We start from the raw sequence: 20,609 nt of genomic DNA on the forward strand, positions 1-20,609 counted from the left end.
AATAACACATCCCATAGGACTTCCATATCGACTACAATTTGTTCTTCTGTCAAGTCGAAAGACAAGCTCTCTCTCTCTCTCTCTCTCTCTCTCTCTCTCTCTCGTAGAGGTCTTCCATTTACTCTTTCCTCTGCGTTTACAGTAAAATTCCCTTCGCAGTCTTAATGTTTCTACCCTCGCTTTTAATTTCACCGAAAGTTCTTTTAAACTTTCAACATGCTGAGCCTGTCGTCCAGACGATAGTTACTTTTTCGATTTCTTCACCTTTTCTTGTATCCATTTCATTCCTAAGTAACTCATAATGATGTGTTTCTATCTTTCTCTGAATGCTTTAGTACTTCATTCTTCCATAGATCATTTGAAGTATTTCTTTTGTTACCCAAGGTTTCATCAGCGTTATCGTCCTTGTACCTATGGCAGTCCATCATCTGTGTTCACCTTTTTAGAGAAGACCACTGGTCTTCAATGACCTGCCCACTGTTGCAGCTTACTCATCCTTAGTGAACTTCAAACGTATCTCACCATTCCTCAGTACTTCAGTATCCCACTTCCTTCCACACTGCTTTCTCCAGACGATTCTCTTAAACTTGAGCCTTCTCTTCATCCTTAGTAAATTGTGATCTGAACAATATCTGATTTCGGTATCTGTGTCTAGCCATGATTTAATATATCTGAAGTCTTCCCGTGTCTCCGGGTCTTTTCCGAATATAACTCATCCTCTTACGATTCTTGAACAGAACATACGCGATTACCATCTGAAATATATTGCACAACTCAGTTTTTCTCTTGTCTCATTCCTTCTTCCAAGTGAATATTCCATAGTAACTGTTTCTTCTATTCCTTCCCGTACAACTGTGTTATTAGATTTTCATCTGTCTTTATATATTGAATTATTCGTTCGGTATCATCGTCTAGTTGCGACGTTGGTTCGACCAAATATAGCACCACTAATATTTATTTAAGTTTGTCTGACTAGACGTTGGTTCGACCAAATATAGCACCACTAATATTTTTTTAAGTTTGTCTCACTAGACGTAACCATACAAACATTTAATCAGAGAATAGTAACGAAACACTAGTGGTGCAACATTCAATCGTGTTTTACATAAAAAATATCGAGAGCCGCAAGTGAAAGGGCCACAAAACACTCGTCATAATATCTAGAATACCTGAAAAATTTGCATGCAGACGATCCTTCAGGATGTAAGAAGTTAATAAGCGGAGGAAGTAAACACAGATGATATTTCATACCGATGAAATGATATGCTTATGACGGAATGAATATTTCTAGCAGCCACTAAGACTAATTTTCAAATATTTTAAGTAAAATAGCCTCGGGCACCATAGCCAAACAAATGAAGTATATTTGTGTTAAGAGATGATTGAATTACACCTTATGACTGACCTCAGAGGACGCAACTAACGGTTTTACAAATAACTACACCGACAGACAGACAGTGTTCAAAGACATTCTGTAATTGCAACTCCTAAGTTTCGAATTATGAACTCAAGGAAAGCTCGCACGACAAGCAAAGAAAAGTTTAAGCTTGATGTTTAATTAGTACATATTGCACACAAAAGAGAAACATTAATAATGAACGACAAGTTTTGATGTGACAAATTAATCTGCTCTGTATCGTTGTGTTTTAACAAGTTTATGTCAGTGGACACCTACACATCATCCTAACAGTTAGTTCACTGTCTTGTCGGATTTCTAACGTCTGTCATAGGAGCGCCTTTTCCGACGACTAACTTTCAGTTTCGTCCATCGTGGTTTTAGAACCCTTAGATGATTTCCATGTCGTTAGACATGAATCTAAAGACAGAGTAAAATAGTATCAAAGATCTGTATTCTCACATAAGGAATATGTAACATTTGTGAAACGTGTTTACTGCAAAGTACAATTGTTTTGCATTTTTGAATCAATCTTGGAAATTAGATGACGTGTAATTAAATTACGCAGTCGTTATACAGACGTTTCCTAATTTTAAGGGAGCATTTGTTCAATTCTGTTTCTTCACCAAAAGTGCTCTGCTAACTTCATTGTACCTTTTTGCCATTTCAAGATCATCAGAAAAAAACTGATGTACAGATGTTTCGGAGCTTCAAAAGGATTATGTACCATTTTTATTCTTAATCTTCCTTTCTAATAGAAATCTAAATTCTTGAGTAAAGACATTTTTGTAGATAATCAATCTGAAAGATATTTATACATTCTACCAGTGATAGTGCTGTATTACAGCTAAATGTTGAGCAATAATCTAGTATATCGGAGTTCTTCCTTTTGCCTTTTATTGCTGCTGTTGCCGCATTGCCGATAAATTGGTGCACAAAGAGCATTTTTAATTAATCGGTTTGATAATAAAGATAAAAAGTCCTGTGGCAATATAACGAGAAAAGGTTCATTTGTGTTTTTCCGCTCTTTTCTGAAATGATTAAGCGAACATTCATTTTAATAAAGCACTTGTTAATACGAAATGGTCCACGGCATCTCTTTCTTGCCTGCCGATATGATTAATAACTTTTACCAATAACTGAAATGTGACCTGTAGTAGTGTAAATAACACGGTCGTCTCTTCCAAACGAGCCTCGGGCATGGATATGTGTGATGTCCTTAGGGTAATTAGGTTTAATTAGTTCTAAGTTCTATGCGACTGATGACCTCAGAAGTTAAGTCGCACAGTGCTCAGAGCCATTTGAACCATCTTCCAAACGACCGTTGCAACGAGTAATTTCTTACAATGAAATGAACACCCTTAGCTGCTTACAGGCGTTGACATACGTCAATTTGGACAGGTGAAAATGTGTGCCCCCACAGGGACTAGAACCCGGGATCTCCTGCTTACATGGCAGACGCTCTATCCATCTGAGCCACCGAGGACACAGAGGATAGCGCGATTGCATGGATTTATCTCTGGCACGCCTCTCGCGAAACCCACATTCTCAATGTATTGTCCCGCACTCGAAAACCACATTCTCAATGTATTGTCCCGCACTACATTCGTAGTACCCCTGCCCATTATACTCATTACTCGCGGCGCGTTGCCGATTCCCGAAAGAGTTCGGGCAGTGTTTGTGCATTCGCACAGAAGAATAAGATGATCAAATGGCCGGTGAGCCTTAACTATATATATATTAAGATGGTATCTGTTCTTTCGGACATATCCGAAAGAACAGATACCATCGGTGATCATGCAGCTCGTTAGAATGAAATTACAATGAAATGAACACCCTTAGCTGCTTATCTTAGTATATATAGAGTAATTTATTTTTGACTGTGAAGACATCTGCGAATCTGAGGTCTCATATGAGTAAGTGTTTAATATTATTGGCAGGAACTTTTTCTCAGTTATGCAATAGAACGTTTCCCTTCGTTAGAATGAAAGGTTCCGTTATCGTGGAATTGTAATGCATGATGACTGTCTATGCCAGCTGAATCGATTTTCTAGAACGTTCTTACACTTTTCGATGACACGAGGATACTGCTTCCGACTAACCATCATCAGCTACACACATCAAAAGAAGTTTTGCATCACCCCGGTTTCCAGAACTCCTGAAGATAGACGTTGACTGTGGATATTGTATCACAGACACAGCCTCCTGTGACTGTTCAGAATCTATCACTAACCCGGCCAAAGATGTAAACAACCATGTATGGGCAGCGCCTATTACATGGAAGGGGTCCGACCACCGATCAGTTCCAATAATACCACAAGGAAGGAGTTACACGGTTCGTGTTGTCTGTAGTTCAACCATGCCTAGACGGTCAATACCACGGCTCGATCACGTCCGCATTGTTACTTTGTGCCAGGAAGGGCTCTCAACAAGAGAAGTGTCCATGCGTCTCGGAGTGAACGAAATCGATGTTGTTCGAACATGGAGGAGATACAGAGAGACAGGAACTGTCGATGACATGCCTCACTCAGTCCGCCCAAGGGCTAGTATTGCAGTGGATAATATACACCTACGGATTATGGCTCGGAGGAACACTGACAGCAACGCCATCATGTTGAATAATGCTTTTCGTGCAGCCACGGGACGTCATGTTATGACTCAAACTGTGCGCATTAAGTTGCATGATGCTCAACATCACACAACGTCCTTCCGAGGTTTATCTTTGCAGCCACGACAGCATACAGCGCGGTACAGATGGGTCCAACAACACGCCGAATGTACCGCTCAGGATTGGCATCACATTCTCTTCACCGATGAGTGTCGCATATGCCTTAAACCAGACAATCGTCGGAGACGTGTTTGGAGGCAACCCGGTCCGGCTGAACACCTTAGACACACTGTCCAGCGAGTGCAGCAAGGTGGATATTCCCTGCTGTTTTGGGGTGACATTATGTGGGGCCGACGTACACCGCTGATGGTCATGGAAGGCGCCCTAACGGCTGTACGATCGTGAATGCTACCCTCCGACCGATAGTGCAACCATATCAGCAGCATATGAGCAAGGCGTTCGTCTTCATGGACGACAATTTGGGACCGCATCATGCACATCTTGTGAATGACTTTCTTCGGGATAACGACATCACTCGTCTAGAAGGGCCAGCATGTTTTCCAGACATTAACTCTATCGGAGATGCTTGGGGTAGACTGATAAGGGTTGTTTACGGACGACGTGACCCACCAACCATTCTGAGGGATCTAAGCCGAATCGCCATTGAGGAATGGGACAAAACAATGGTTCAAATGGCTCTGAGCACTATGGGACTTAACATCTGAGGTCATCAGTCCCCTAGAACTTAGAACTACTTAAGCCTAACTAACCTAAGGACATCACACACATCCATGCCCGAGGCAGGATTCGAACCTTCGACCGTAGCGGTCGCGCGGTTCCAGACTGAAGCGCCTAGAACCGCTCGGCCACCAAGATGGGCAGGAATGGTACAATCTAGACCAACAGTGCCTTGATGAACTTGTGGGTAGTATGCCACGACGAATACAGGCATGCATCAATGCAAGAGGACGTGCTGCTGGGTATCAGACTTACCGATGTGTACAGCAATCTGAACCACCGCCTCTGAAGGTCTCGCTGTATGGTGGTACAATATACAATGTGTGGTTTTCATGAGCAATAAAAAGGGCAGAAATGATGTTTATGTTGTTTTCTGTTCCAATTTTCTGTCAGGTTCCGGAACTTTCGGAACCAAGGTGATGGAAAATTTTTTTTGATGAATGTATTTTTTCTAAAAATAAGATGCACGTATGTGCTGGAGTAACAACTTTTAACTGGTCGATGACTTCTGGATTGTGCATAGTTTCTGTCAAAAACAAGGTATTTGGCTCAAAGTTTCAGAAAAGAAGCAGAATGTTTCATCCACTGACAGAATAGATCGTATTCGATGTAACCTGATGTATGAAAACACTGCAATGGCTCCAAGAGGAGTCCCTGTCGTTTGGTTCATGTCTTGGGGAAAACTGGGAACTATCACTGGAGAACAAACTGATCAGTAGCCGACATGTAGGTGATGATAGTATTGAGACTCCCTCTCTGATGACAGCCCGTGAACCATAGATTTGCCACTGAAAGGAATCACTTGCACAGCTTTGGATTGTACAGTTGTGATCACTGCCTCCTTCATATTGAAAACAGGATAGAATAGTACTTTTTTTGGTTCTGTTTTCCGGATTGAGAAAAAACTGATGTTTTGTTCCATAATCTTGAAAGACTATGAAAAGGTGTATTTGATAGTCTTATTGTCCTCTTGGGGAAAAATTGGAGAAAGCCAACCACTTTCCACCAGCTAGGTGAAACGCCATCGACATCATGTGATTCCCAGTAAGGCCTAGAAAGTTATTTTCCATATCAGTGCAGTAATCAAGAAGCTCCGATTCTTCTGTCTCCACTGGTTTTCTCCCTAGCCTCTTTTATTCTACTATAGCTTCTTCATTTTCACCTTTCTTATATCTCTAGTGTCACTAACAGTAGATATTAGTACTCCAAGCACTTATTCCTTTTACAGTGTTTCCGTTTCTTTATTTCAAACAGCACAACAACCAGCTTGAAGAATTCATGTGGACCACGTCTCCCTTTTCTTCATATTCGAAACTTTTTCAGTTAAACAGAAACGTTAATGACAGTATATTAGATTAACAAAATAGAGAGAAAAACAAGAGAAAACAAAAGGGTAAGTCGGTGAATGGTATCCAATATGAATGTTCCCAATATCACCCATAGCCGATACTACTCACCTACTGGTGAATGCTATAATGCTCACAGCCCTACTGGAATACTCTATCAAGAGAAGCAATTGTGAAAATAGTATTTTTTCCAAAATTTTATACTATTGGATTTTTCTATCACCTTGCTTTGTTACGGTATAAGCAAAAAGATTTGATCACATAAAATTGTTCGTACCCAACTGTAATGTAAGTCAAAACGAAGATTAATAGGCTTACAAAACTTTCAGATCCCAGAGATGGTGCTTATATTGGCTTCAGAACTAGTGTAAGCCATTTTATACAAGGGGCGGGGGGGGGGCGATATCTGCGACACTGAGCATACTACTGTGTCGTTTACCGATAGTGCTAAAATCTACACAAATGATCAGAAGTATGCAATAAGACAATGGTAGTAACAGAATAATGAATTACAGACGGTTATAATTTTTATGTTCGTTCACCCCTTATTACTTTTCGGTGTTCTCTTTTCTTAGCTGCATCATTTTCATCCCACTGTGTATACCAAAACAAATTTATATTAAAACAAATTTAATGTGGTCACACTAGTACATTCTATGGCAAACTCCCACAAGTTTATTGCTTTTAGATTTATCACAAAATTTAACAGAAAAATATGGAGACAGTTCATCGAAAAACTCTGAATATGATATCCCCTAATACAAACGTGACTCCTGGTTTCTACACTGAGGAAGGCTTTGAGTCTGTTACCAATGTGGTCAATCTCTCTAGTGATGGATAGTTCGACGGTTTTTCTTTGTCTCCCTAATTAACGTACGAAAATACGTGCTTCTGGTACTTAATCTAAGGTTAGGTGCCATTCTTCGTTCCATCAGGACCACAGGAGAACATAGCTCTCATTTATGAATTAACGAACTTCTAAATAGAAGATACTTAATTAGTTTTACCATTGCCTTTTGTAGTTTCATTCTCCACTTTCTTGAGTGTTTTGTATTCCTAGGCACAGTCCTGCGTTTTAACAACTGTGTAGAGCAGAGTTCGGTCGTCTTGTGTATGGATAGTTACTCATATGGCTGTTTTCGGATGCAGACTGAGTTTGTGAGAGTTCACCATAGCTCCAGTCGGTGCTGGCTTTGTTTACGTTACTTGAGGCCTTTCCAATGGGCTTCACAGTTTTGTGTATGTGGGGGGAGGGAGGGGGAAGGAGGGCGAGCAGGACGTGTGAAATCCAAGGAAAATCGGAGGTTCGAGTCTTCCCTCGGGCATGGGTGTGTGTGTTGTCCTTAGTTGTCCTTAGTGTAAGTTAGTTTAAGTTAGACTGAGTAGTGCGTAAGCTTAGGGACCGATGACCTCAGCAGTTTGGTTCCATAAGACCTTACTAGAAATTTTCAAATTTTCTAGAACAGCGAGTATTAGGTCTGTCGCCACGCCAATTACGAACAGCTGCATTTCAGTTGGCTGAGAAAAATAATTTGAAACATACCTGGAACTTATAATGTAAGGTTGCTTGACTCACTGGTTTACAGGATTTATTAAGAGGCACGTTAACCTTAGCCTGCGAAAATCCGAGGGTCTTTCACGAGCCAGAACTGAAGGCTTAAATAAAGTAAGTAAATATTTCCAGAATTTCGAAGACATGTTAAAGGGAATGTTTTGTCTGATAAACAGGGTGTATTTATAATATGGATGAGTCTGACTTTCCTCTTAACAACAGACCCTCAAAAATAGTTAGTTGTAAGGGTAAGCAAGAAATTGTTTCATTAACAAATGTGGAAAGAGTATAAAATGTTACTATTGCTACAAGCATGGATGCATGTTGCACGTATTTACCACTACTGGTAATTTTCAAAGGGGTGAGGAAACATCCTGAATTTGAAGACGGTTTACCTCCTAGTTCAATTACGGAGATGAGTGAGTCTTATTACATCAATGAAGAACTGTTTATGATGTGGCTTCGACCCTTCGAGAAATACGAAACAGTGGGTGGTATTACAATTTTTATTATTGACAACCATGGCAGTCATACTAGCTTACATGCTGTAGAGTCCTCTCGGGAAAATGGGACAAAACTTTTGGGATTGCCTCCACACATTACTCATGTACTACAGCCATTAGACAGAACTTTTTTCAAGGCTCTAAGGGTTCAATGTCACAGAAATAGAACTTAGTGGATTCATTGAAACCCCAATGAAAGCATTACATAACAAAGAATGTGTACTATTTTCTGTAATGCATGGAGCATAACTGCATCTGCTGGGTGTGTAGTCAAGGGGTTCCAGTGCACCGGAATAATGCCCTTCTGCAAAGACGTTGTTCTCGAGGAGAACGTTGTTCGAGGCACGTGGTCCTTAGACCCCCACCAATCAAGCTACTACCAGCATTATCGGAGAAGAGCGCATATGTTTAAAAGATGTAACTGAAGACCGTAACACCAGCATCAAGTACGATTTCTCAGCACGATATTGTCAAGGACATTTAGCCAACTCCAGAGAAAAAAGAATCTTCCCGAAAAAGAAAACATAGACATCAGTTCGACTCATTTGAGACGAAAATCTGGAAAACCTCCGCAGCGTGGCTGTATACGCTTTAAAAATGTAATGTTTGGTATCACGAAGCTTGCATTGGTGCCAGAGGGAAAAAGCGATTTTGATGTGGAAGATGTCAATGATAAGAATTGTATCAAGAAGTGATCACAATTGTACCTAATGTGATACATATTCGAATATCTCTACTCTATTCTTCCACCTTTTCTTGTGTTCAGACCAACACTTGCAATGGTGTAATATTTTTGTTACATATTCATTAAAAATCAAGGAACAAGTGCCATAATTTAAGTTCCTTCTTTCTTCAATAGGTTCCGAGCTATAATAGCATTTGTCGGAAATGATCGCAATTGCACTACCTTGCCCTAAGCATAAAAAATGTAGTTACGTCAAATGCTATTAGGAAGAACATGACTATGTTCTTTATCATAACAGTGCAGTACATAGAATACTCTTAAACAATACTAATATTTAATAGAACTATGAGCGGTGGGATAAATTCTTAAATAGAAATGCGTAGGCTTCCTCGGCAAGAGTTAGTTGGTTCACATAAAAGGTTTCCAAGTAAAGTATGGTTTAGCCACACTGTTATCCGTGCGGTCTAACGCACTGCTCTCCGAGCGGGAAGGCGTGCCGGTCCCCGGCACGAATTCGCCCGGCGGATTAGTATCGAGGTCCGGTCTGCCGGACAGTCTGTGGATAGTTTTTAAGCCGGTTTTCCATCTGCCTCGGCGAATGCGGGCTGGTTCCCCTTATTCCGCTTCAGTTACGCTATGTCGGCTATTGCTGCGCAAACACTATCTCCACGTAAGCGTACACCGTAATTCCTCTACCACGCAAAAATTTGGGGCTACACTCGTCTCGTGTGAGACGTTCCCCAATGGAGGGGGGGGGGGGGTTTCACTGGGGCCGAACCGCACAATAACCCTGGGTTCGGTGTGGGGCGGCGGTGGGGTGAGTGGACTGCTGTAGCCTGTTGTTGGGTTGGGTACCACTGGGGGCTACGGCGGGGACAAAGCTTCTCCGTCGTTTCTAGGTCCCTAGTTCAATACAATACAAGGTACGGTATCATAAAAAATTGTACCGCAGTAACCAACGTTGAGGCTACAGTTACAGTAACCGTCGAATATGTCTGCTAGTGCGACTTTGGCGTGCAGTCATTTATATTTTGTTATTACTGCTCACTGAGCGTGACAGTAGGTGGAGGGAGGAGGATCTGCTGTTACGTATTGCTTCTTGCTCTGGGGATCATGACTGCTGGATACCGGCGAATAAGGCATGAGCGATGCATCACGGATCTTATTTACCCCTGACTCAGTACGAAGCCGCATAAAAGGTCGATGAACCTGAAGTAATTGATGGAAGTGTCTTAGGTTATGCTGAGAGCAAAGTTAATTGTGATCAGTGAAACCAAATGTTGTCACTGAGCCTTTAGTAATATACAGTGACAAGCGGCAGCATCACATGCATTTGTTGTACATAGTAGTGTTTATCTCTACGTGCAGTAATTGAAAATGTTCCATTTCAAGTGCCAAGAAAATCTTAATGTATATAGCACATTTTAATGGATTAAACATAACTCTAATGCCCATCACTTGATTTATGAGTTTTGTTGAATCTTTATGTGTCTTTCCTGTAAAATTTACTTAATGTGACTTACTATTATGCAGATCCGAGCACCTCACTTATTCTTGCTGTTACCTGAAAGTGTGTGTCTGGAGCGTCATCTGCTTACATTCCTTCGTACACTATACCTTAAAACAGTGGTTCCCAACCTTTCATAGACTATTACCGCTGAGTGCAATCAGACATTAGCTAGTACCCCTGCCGCCCCCATGCCCCTCCGCTCCGCTATCTCTCCCCCCCCCCCCCCAATCAGTCACATTATCACCAACTTAAGCACCTACCTAAACTATAGAATCAAAGACTTTTCTCGAAACACATGAATGATATTTAGTTTGTGTGTTTCTCTGTGTGTGTGGGGGGGGGGTGGGGTGGGGGGGGGGTTAGAATGAATAGTGAAGGAATTCGTGCTGCATCGCAAGTACTTCTCACTTCTTCTCAGATAAGAGGGCTAGCTGTCCACAGTGACAGTAGATTCTTTTCGCAAAACATAGTTCTCCTGCATTACACCTCTCGGCTCGTCTTTGACCTGCACACTGCAATCCCATTTAAACTCAGACAAGCTCAGATATGGTTACTGTTTGTGAACTAGTTGACTGCTGCACTCCTTGGCAGAAATTGGACTACTTCAGGCTGTTACTGTTTTCTGTCTAACCACTCTAATAATAATAACAATAATACTGTGTACGGTGTTACGTAGTCACTGTTGTGTCGTGCTGTCAGTTAATTCATTTATCTGTTACGCAGGCATGACTGCAAATTGTAGAAGACATTTTCCTTAGATTTTAGCATTTGTTACGTATACGTCTCACTTTTATCGTCAGCATACTGACATTTGTGGTAAGATACTACGGACCAAATTGCTGAGGTCGTCGGTCCCTAGACTTAAGCACTACTTAATTTAATTTCAACCAACTTACGCTAAGGAGAACACACACACCGAGGGAGGACTCGAACCTTCGAGGGCGGGAGCCACGCGAACCGTGGCAGTGCGCCCTAGACCGCGCAACTTTTTTGTTTAGTGGGTGGACTATGTGAGGAACCCGTAACCTTCACTGGATTAATGTAGTTATTGATAACTTATATAATCAATATTAAAGTCTTGGAAAAGTTTTCTAATAGTAATGTACTTTTGAAATTTATTTTGTTTCGCGACTGAAGCAGAGTCGAATTGTTTGGTTTTCAACCCTCAGGAAGTTCATTTAACTCCTCATGGGGTGATTACTCCCGGGTTGCGAACCACGGCCTTAGAAGTTAGAACTCAGTTGTGTTACGTACAGCTGCACAGAAATCAGGTTTTCTTCATGTATGTCGAGGGTGGTGCAACGGCAAATGGCAACACTGTCGTTGAAGCAGGCAGGCAGGTATAGAGTAGTAGTGGTACTGACCGCGGCGACCAGCTCGCGGGTGCTGGGCGACCAGGCGGCGGGCAGTGCGGCGCCGCGCTGCAGCAGCGCGCGCACCTCGGCCACGGAGGTGCCCGAGTGGATGTCGAAGGGCCGCGCGCCGCACAGCGCCTCGAACGCCACCACGCCCAGCGACCACCAGTCCACCGGCGGGCCGTAGCCCAGGCACGCGTCCGCCGCGCACTCGAAGATCTCGGGCGCTGCCGGTAAGACGAGACACGTCAGCTTAAACGCGGCAAAATGTCTCCAAAAAACGCCTTTTAACATTGGACGGATTCTGTGTTATCCTAAGAAGGGAAACTCCCCCATTGCACCCCCGCACAGATTTAATGGGAGAGCGCCAAGTGGACAGCCCGACAAAAACTGAATACAGATCAAGCATGAAAACAGGAAGAAGGTCTACTGAATTGTTAAAAAAAAATCAAAGTAGAACAATGAACGATCCAAGGACAAGAAGTGCAATACAGAGCAGGCCAAAAGAACGACGAAGTCGTGGTTAAGCGGTCACGGGGCTGAAAGTCCAAACAGCCGTGCCGTGTTCAACCTTCCCTTGTGCCTCCCCCCCCTCTTCCCCCCCCCTCTTCCCCCCCCCCCTCGCGCGTTGTTCGCTGTGTTCAAATTCGTATCTGTGGCGTGGTGTATCGTCCGTTTGCAACAGCGAGGTGTAATGAAGCGGCCAATGAGAGTTTATTTTGCACAACTACGCTATTAGCAACCGAAAGGAAGTGGTTGGTTGGTTGTTTTGGGGATGGAGACCAAACTGCGAAGTCATCGGCCTCATCGGATTTGGGAAGGATGGTAAGGAAATCGACCGTGCCGTTTTCCAAGGAACCTTCCCGGCATTTGCCTGAAGAGATTTAGGGAAATCACGGAAAACCTAAATCAGGATGGCCGGTCGCGGGATCGAACCGTCGTCCTCCCGAATGCGAGTCCAGTGAAAGGAAGTGGCTTTCGATTGGGAACCGCAAACGTTTGATGACAAGGCGACAAGTCAACCGACTCCTCCAGCGGAAAACACGTCTAATCTGTCACACGCAGTGCTAGTGACAGTAACTGTGTCATTTGATAGGAATCTCTCACCGACGCACCTAAATTGTACGCCTGGTAACTAAGTGAGACATGCCTCCTTGCCCGATTTAGGTGTCCGTATGAATGTGAATGTGATCACTCCCAAGGAAATTATGAAAACATAACAGTTTGCAATGTAACCTGAAACAAATGAACGCAACAGTTTCACAGTCACGCAATTTCTCTATGCTCTGCCAAAACGTATGTTTCTAATGTTCTTGAAGTTGCGTTTGTTTATTGAATTTTTGACACTTGAATTTCTTTGTTGTAAAATAGTTCACATTTCTCTGCCTCGTGATGACTGGGTGTTATGTGATGTACTTAGTTTAGTTAGGTTTAAGTCGTTCTAAGTTCTAGGGGACTGATGACCATAGATGTTAAGTCCCATAGTGCTCAGAGCCATTTTGAACCATTGTTCACACTCGCTTATTTGTTGTTTTCATTTCTGTGAGCCGTCTATGGAGTATCTCGCTTGCTCTCACTATTGCTTCAAATGGCTCTAAGCACTATGGTACTTAATATCTGAGGTCATCAGTCCCCTAGACTTAGAACTACTTAAACCTAACTAACCTAAGGACATCACACACATCCATGACCGACGCAGGATCCGAACCTGCGACCGTAGCAACAGCGCGGTTCCGGACTGAAGCACCTAGAACTGCTCGGTCACAGCGGCCGGCTGCTCTCACTATTCATCACGTTTACTTGCGACGGTAACGTATTCTTTCCACATGACTTAAACTCTATAACAAATGTGTAATATGAAAACTGCCAAGACTACTGAAAGAGAACAAAAATTTCAATGACAGGACGGAAAATGCCTAATGATGTGTAAAAGAATAAAATGGCACAAGGGAGTTTTGTAGACGGCTCGTCCGCTTTCTCGTCCACTTAACCACGACGCCGCACCTGATCATCTTCACTCGATATTGCACTTGCTGAACTTGGGCCGTTCACGGTTTCTATTTTGTTTCTTTTCTCACGGTTCAGTGCACCTTTTTCGTGTTTTCGTGCTTGCTCTGAGTTCAGCTTTTTAAGGGTTATCCACTGGGCCATATTACGACTGAATCTGAGGAAGGTGCGCTGGGGAGTTCCTTTGTAGGTACAACATACTTAGACTTGATTAAGGGGCAATCTGTAGCTCAGTGCACACGGTACAACGACGTGCTGAAATCTTAAAACTTTTTAAATCAAACAAACGTTATTAACATACTACGTCTTTATTCTTCATGCCTACAGCTTTTCAGACCTTTGACGCCACAGGATTCCGAATTGTTTCGTGTAACGAGCCGCTGTGTAACGTAACTATGTCGGTACATGAGAAACAGCGTGCATATTGGAAGACTTTGTTACACTCATGGAGCACTCTCTCCTTCAGAACGACAATTCCAGACCACACGCGAGCCCTGCTACATCTGCGAAAGTGCGACACTTTGTGTTCACTGCCATCCTCCATACAGTCCCTATTTGGCCCCAATCGACTTTCATCCGTTTCCAAAACTCAAACATTTTCGACAACTTCATTTTGACAGGATGAAGCGGTTCAAGAACAGGTGAGGTTGTGGTTACATCAGCAAAGTCAGACATTCTACAGTGACGTTATCATCAAACCGGTCTCACTTTGGGAGAAATGTGTTCATCGTCAGTGTGACTAAGATAAGACGTAAGTATGTAGAAGAAGATTAAAGATGTAGAATGTTAATAACATTCGTTTTATTCAAAAGGATTTAAGAGTTTTCATAGAAGAAGTTAGGAGGCATTACTTCTGAGTACGCTTTCGTAGAAGAATTCTGAGCGGTCCTAACAAGGAAATATCACTGAAACGAAATGGTCGTAGTCTGGGCCGTAGTTTTCGATACGCACTCATAAAAGAATTCTGAGCAATGCTAACTAGGAATCATCACTGAAATGAAGTGATTGTGTGGCATTGATTGACAGGAGTCTCTACCTAGGAAGTCTTTTAAGTTAGCGCCATATTGGGCGACTTGCTTGTCAGTTATGATGACAACACAATACCAAATCCCCGAACTAAGAAAATCTTCGATCTTGTCTGGAATCAAACCTTGGCTTGGTGCATGGCATTCAGACGCGTTGATCACTGATCTAAGAAGGCGGACAGGAAATATCAATAACCTGACCTCATATTTTAATGAAAAAAGGTATATTTATAAAATATCGGTCCCAGAAATCGATCACAAGCGAAAATTTGTGCCACAATTCTAAAAATGCGTAGTTATGACCATACGAAAATACAGCTTTTAACAATTCACGCGCATCGGTTGCCTGTCCTTAGCTACACCCCACTGCAACCGCCTAATGCCCGAACCCCAAGTAGTGACAACCAGAGCCGTCTAATTCACGTGATGTTCAAGATGAGGCAAGAAGGGGAGGCAGATGGACACATCTGCCCAAAGTCTTTCAGAATTTTGTTCGAGAAGACGTTATCCTACGCGATAAATGGGAAGCAATATGAATAGTGTTCTGTGCGTCAACCTCACGCAAATATGCATACGACATTATTTTAACAGTATTCTCGTACTAATATTCTGGCCCGCCTGTTTAGCCGAGAGTGCTAATGCGCTGTTTCCTGGACTCGGTTAAGCGCGCCGTCCCGGGATCGAATCCGCCCGGCGACTTAACGACGCGGCCCGGTGTGCCGGCCAGCCTGGATGTGGTTTTTAGGCGGTTTTCCTCATCCCCCTAGTTGAATACTGGGCTGGTCTCACGTCCCGCCTCATTTACACGACTCGCAGACACCTTAACACAGCCGGCCTGGATGACCGAGCGGTTCTATGTGCTACTGTCTCGAACCGCGCGACCGCCACGGTCGCAGGTTCGAATCCTGCCTCGGGCATGGATGTGTGTGATGTCCTTAGGTTAGTTCTAGGGGACTGATGACCTTAGAAGTTAAGTCCCATAGTGTTCAGAGCCACTTTAACCATCTTAACACGTTCGCACTATTCCATGGATTACACTACATGCAGACAACTGGGGTACACTCATTCCATTCTGGGGGATACGGGGTGGCGGCAGGAAGGGCATCCAGGCACCCCTTACATTAACAATGTCAATTTCGTAGCTAACCACGCCGACGCTGCTCGACCGTGAGATACAGGCGCAATCGATATATAGATTCTCGCACTAACAGTTTGCAGCTATACATATACCTCAGAATCAGAATGGATAAACTCAAGCAACTGAAGACTTAGTATGAGAAGAAGTTAATAATTTTCGATTTACTATTTAACCATGCAAACCACGTTGAAGAATACAACATCTCCTCCAAATGTACTTCACTTTCACAGAGCCAGCTTTAAAATCCAACGGCAATAGCGCAAATCCCCGACGTTAATAAGTAAATAGCGCTACGCTACATTTTTATTGGCACACTGATTCGTTTCATTCGTTTGTATTGCATTTGTGAATTCCAACATAGTGAACAAAGGATGTCACCATTATCAAAAGAGTACTTTACAAACCTCTTATGCACTCCACTGAGTGGTAGTTCGAGTTCGGACATTAGGTTGCTGCAGTGGAACGGCGCGAATGACAAACAACCGGTGAGGGAGAAAGTTTGTACACTGTGATTTCAGAAGGCCATAACTGCGTACTACCAGAAATATGACCCAAATTTTGGCGCAGGATCGACTGAGGGGGCTGATATTTTGCGCGTATGTCTATTACTCATTAAAACATGAGGTCAAGTTGGTGACATTTTGTTGTAAGTCCAAAACACTTACCGTCCATTAAGGAGCAACTGGTAGGTTCAAATGGTTCAAATGGCTCTGAGCACTATGCGACTTAACTTCCTAGGTCATCAGTCGCCTAGAAAGAAATAATTAAACCTAACTAACCTAAGGACAACACGCACATCCATGCCCGAGGCAGGACTCGAACCTGCGACCGGAGCGGTCGCTCCGTTCCAGATTGCAGCGCCTAGAACCGCACGGCCACTCGGGCGGGCAGCAACTGGTAGCTCAGTGCATATCGTTTATCTGTTCACTGCGAAATCGATGGTCGATTCTTGGTAGAAACAGCGTTTGTTTACTTCTATTTCAGTTTCTATTTATTATTAGATGGAAATTTTAACTGACAAACAATGAATTATACTTTCATAGTAAAGATAGCATCTTTACGTTATCAATTACGAATCGCATGAAATTACGAGTATTCACAATGTCATAAAATTCAGCACAAAAATGCGAAACATCAATCAAACAGGAAATTAATTAATTTTTGGTTTCAAGAAATTGAATACTACAATCACTGTATGTAATTTTTTCAGTTATCAATATCGCACGTCTATGTTAAATATTAATTTATTATCTACATCTACATCCATACTCCGCAAGCCACCTGACGGAGTGTGGCGGAGGGTACCTTGAGTACCTCTATCGGTTCTCCCTTCTATTCCAGTCTCGTATTGTTCGTGGAAAGAAGGATTGCGGTATGCTTCTGTGTGGGCTCTAATCTCTCTGATTTTATCCTCATGGTCTCTTCGCGAGATATACGTATCAGGGAGCAATATAATGCTTGGCTCTTCGGTGAAGGTATGTTCTCGAAACTTTAACAAAAGCCCGTACCGAGCTACTGAGCGTCTCTCCTGCAGAGTCTTCCACTGGAGTTTATCTATCATCTCCGTAACGCTTTCGCGATTACTAAATGATCCTGTAACGAAGCGCGTTGCTCTCCGTTGGATCTTCTCTATCTCTGCTATCAACCCTATCTGGTAAGGATCCCACACTGCTGAGCAGTATTCAAGCAGGGGGGGGGGGGGGAACAAGCGTATTGTAACCTACTTCCTTTGTCTTCGGATTGCATTTCCTTAGGATTCTTCCAATGAATCTCAGTCTGGCATCTGCTTTACCGACAATCACCTCTGTATGATCATTCCATTTTAAATCACTCCTAATGCGTACTCCCAGATAATTTATGGAATTAACTGCTTCCTATTTTGTAGCTAAATGATAAGTGATCTATCTTTCTATGTATTCGCAGCACATTGCACTTGTCTACATTGAGATTAAATTGCCATTCCCTGCACCATGCGTCTATTCTCTGCAGATCCTCCTGCATTTCAGTACAATTTTCCATTGTTACAACCTCTCGATACACCACAGCATCATCTGCAAAAAGCCTCAGTGAACTTCCGATGTCATCCACAAGGTCATTTACGTATTTTGTGAATTATCATGGAATTATTGATTAAGAACATGTTGTTGTTGTGATCTCCAGTCCAGAGACTGGTTTGATGCAGCTCTCCATGCCACTCAATCCTGTGCGAGCTTCTGCATCTCTGAATACCTAATGCAACCTACATCCTTTTGAATCTGCTTAGTGTATTCATCTCCTGGTCTCCCCCTACGGTTTTTACCTTCCATGCTGCCCTCCAACACTGAATTAATCATCCCTTCGTACCCCACAAGATGTCCTACCGACTGATCCCCTCTTGTAGTCAAGTTGTGCCACAAATTACACTTCTCCCCAGTTCTGTTCAGTACCTCCTCATTAGTTACGTGAGCTACCCATTTAATCTTCAGCATTCTTCTCTAGCACCACATTTTGAAAGCTTCTATTCTCTTCTTGTCTAAATTGTTTATCGTCAATATTTCACTTCCATAGAAATATTTTCAGAAAAGACTTCCTGATACTTAAATTTATACTCTATGTTAAAAAACCTCTCTTCTTCAGAAACGGTTTCCTTGCCAATGCCAGTGCACATTTTATATCCTCTGTACTTCGACCATCTTCAGTAATTTTGCTCTCCAAAAAGCAAAACTCATCCACTACTTTAAGTGTCTCATTTCCTAACCTAATTCCCTCAGCGTCATCTGATGTAATTCGACTACATCCCACTATCCTCGTTTTGCTTTTGTTGATGTTCATCTTACATTCCCCTTTCAAGACACTGCCCATTCCGTTCAACAGCTTTTCCAGGTCCTTTTTTGCCTCTGGCAGAATTACAATGTCATCGGTAAACCACAAAGTTTTTATTTCTTCTCCATGGATTTTAATTCCTACTCCAAATTTTCCTTATGTTTCCTTTGCTGCTTGCTCAATATATAGACTGAATAACATCGGGGGTACGCTACAACCCTGTTTCACTACCTTCCAAACCACTGCTTCCCTTTTATGCCCCTCAACTCTTATGACAGCCATCTGGTTTCTCTATATAAATTGTAAATTGCCTTTCGCTCCCTGTATTTGACCCCTGTATTTGAAACAGAATATTCTAGTCAATATTGTCAAAAGCTTTCTCTAAGTCTACAAATGCTATAAATGTAGGTTTGCCTTTCCTTAATCCATCATCCAAGATAAGTAATAGGGTCAGTATTGCCTCACGTGTTCCAACATTTCCACGGAATCCAAACTGACCTTCCCTGAGGTCGGCTTCTACTAGTTTTTCCATTCGTCTGTAAAGAATTCGCGTTAGTATTTTGCATCCGTGACGTATTAAACTGATAGTTCGGTAATTTTCACATCTGTCAACACCTGCTTTCTTTGGGATTGTAATTATTATATTCTTCTTGAAGTCTGAGGGTATTTCGCCTGTCTCATACATCTTGCTCACCAGATGGTAGCGTTTTGTCAGGACTGGCTCTCCCACGGCCGTCAGTAGTTTTAATGGAATGTCGTCTAATGTTTGTTGTTTCGACTCAGGTCTTACAGTGCTCTGTCAAACTCTTCACGCAGTATCGTATCTCCCATTTAATCTTCATCTACATCCTCTTCCATTTCCATAACATTGTCCTCAAGTACATTGCCCTTGTATAGAACCTCTATATACTCCTTCCACCTTCCTGCTTTCCCTTCTTTGCTTAGAACTGGGTTTCCATCTGAGCTCTTGATATTCATACAAGTGGTTCTCTTTTCTCCAAAGGTCTCTTTAATTTTCCTGAAGGCAGTATCTATCTTACCCCTAGTGATATACGCCTCTACATCCTTTCATTTGTTCTCTAGCCATTCCTGCTTAGCCATTTTGCACTTCCTGTCTACCTCATTAAGAACATACATCGTTATAATTAAGCGATTGATTCAATATTTCCTAATTACCATTTTATTTTGACAACTGATTATGTGGCTAGACACAACAACGTCGACCAGTGAGTGCATCGTGTTTAAAGATTTGGAGGTCAGTACGCCCACGCAACATTACACATCTCCGTAGCATAACATCTAGATTACGAAAACGACAACGCTCGACAATGTGGCAGCGTGCTTTATGTGGTACCACTTCTCGCCACGTGATGCTGCTGCTGTAGTTGACCGTTCTCGACCATCTCCTCTCTTTCGGGCAGCAGTGCCTTTGTTTCAGAAAGTTACCATCCACGTGAAACAGTGCTACGTACAATACGAAAATCATGGGCAATACTCGTTGCACACACCCTTGTTTCAGTTTCCCGATGATTCTTCAGCGTGTGAAGTCATCCATGTGTTGTCTGCAGACGACGTTGCAAACGAAGAACACAGGGTACCGAAATTACTCGCTGACTGACACACAGTCTTTCGCGTTCCTTCAATTGCCTCGTGTTGTGGATCCAGCCAAGATTGTTTCTGCAGTCACCCTGATTCATGCCTAATGACGTTCAACTTTCTGTTATGCCTGGGAGACGTCTTGCATCATGCTCCAGCACTTTGTCGTTTCCACTGACAATATATTACGTTACTTTTATGTTGCTTGTCCTTAGACTTTGCAGTAGTGCGCCACAGCTTATCCATTGTTAATAGTTAATTCCCTTGTTAAAGCTTTCATAATAGTTGAAAATCTTACTGTGGAGCTCCACATTACTGATGTCCTATGCTGCTGCGTTAGAAACAGTA

At 42.6% G+C, this 20,609-nt stretch overlaps 1 protein-coding gene across 1 annotated transcript in view; it reads right to left on the reverse strand.

The window, feature by feature from the left end:
• Nucleotides 1-20,609, reverse strand: part of LOC126251894 (serine/threonine-protein kinase 32A) — a 620,320-nt gene that overhangs the window by 44,466 nt on the left and 555,245 nt on the right. The window contains exon 7 of the mRNA XM_049952606.1: nucleotides 11,703-11,920. Within this exon, the coding sequence (XP_049808563.1) occupies nucleotides 11,703-11,920 (218 nt within the window). The remainder of the gene's footprint in view (nucleotides 1-11,702; nucleotides 11,921-20,609) is intronic.

This window comes from Schistocerca nitens, chromosome 4 (genome assembly GCF_023898315.1).
Source record: "Schistocerca nitens isolate TAMUIC-IGC-003100 chromosome 4, iqSchNite1.1, whole genome shotgun sequence".
Classification (NCBI taxonomy): Eukaryota; Metazoa; Arthropoda; class Insecta; order Orthoptera; family Acrididae; genus Schistocerca; species Schistocerca nitens.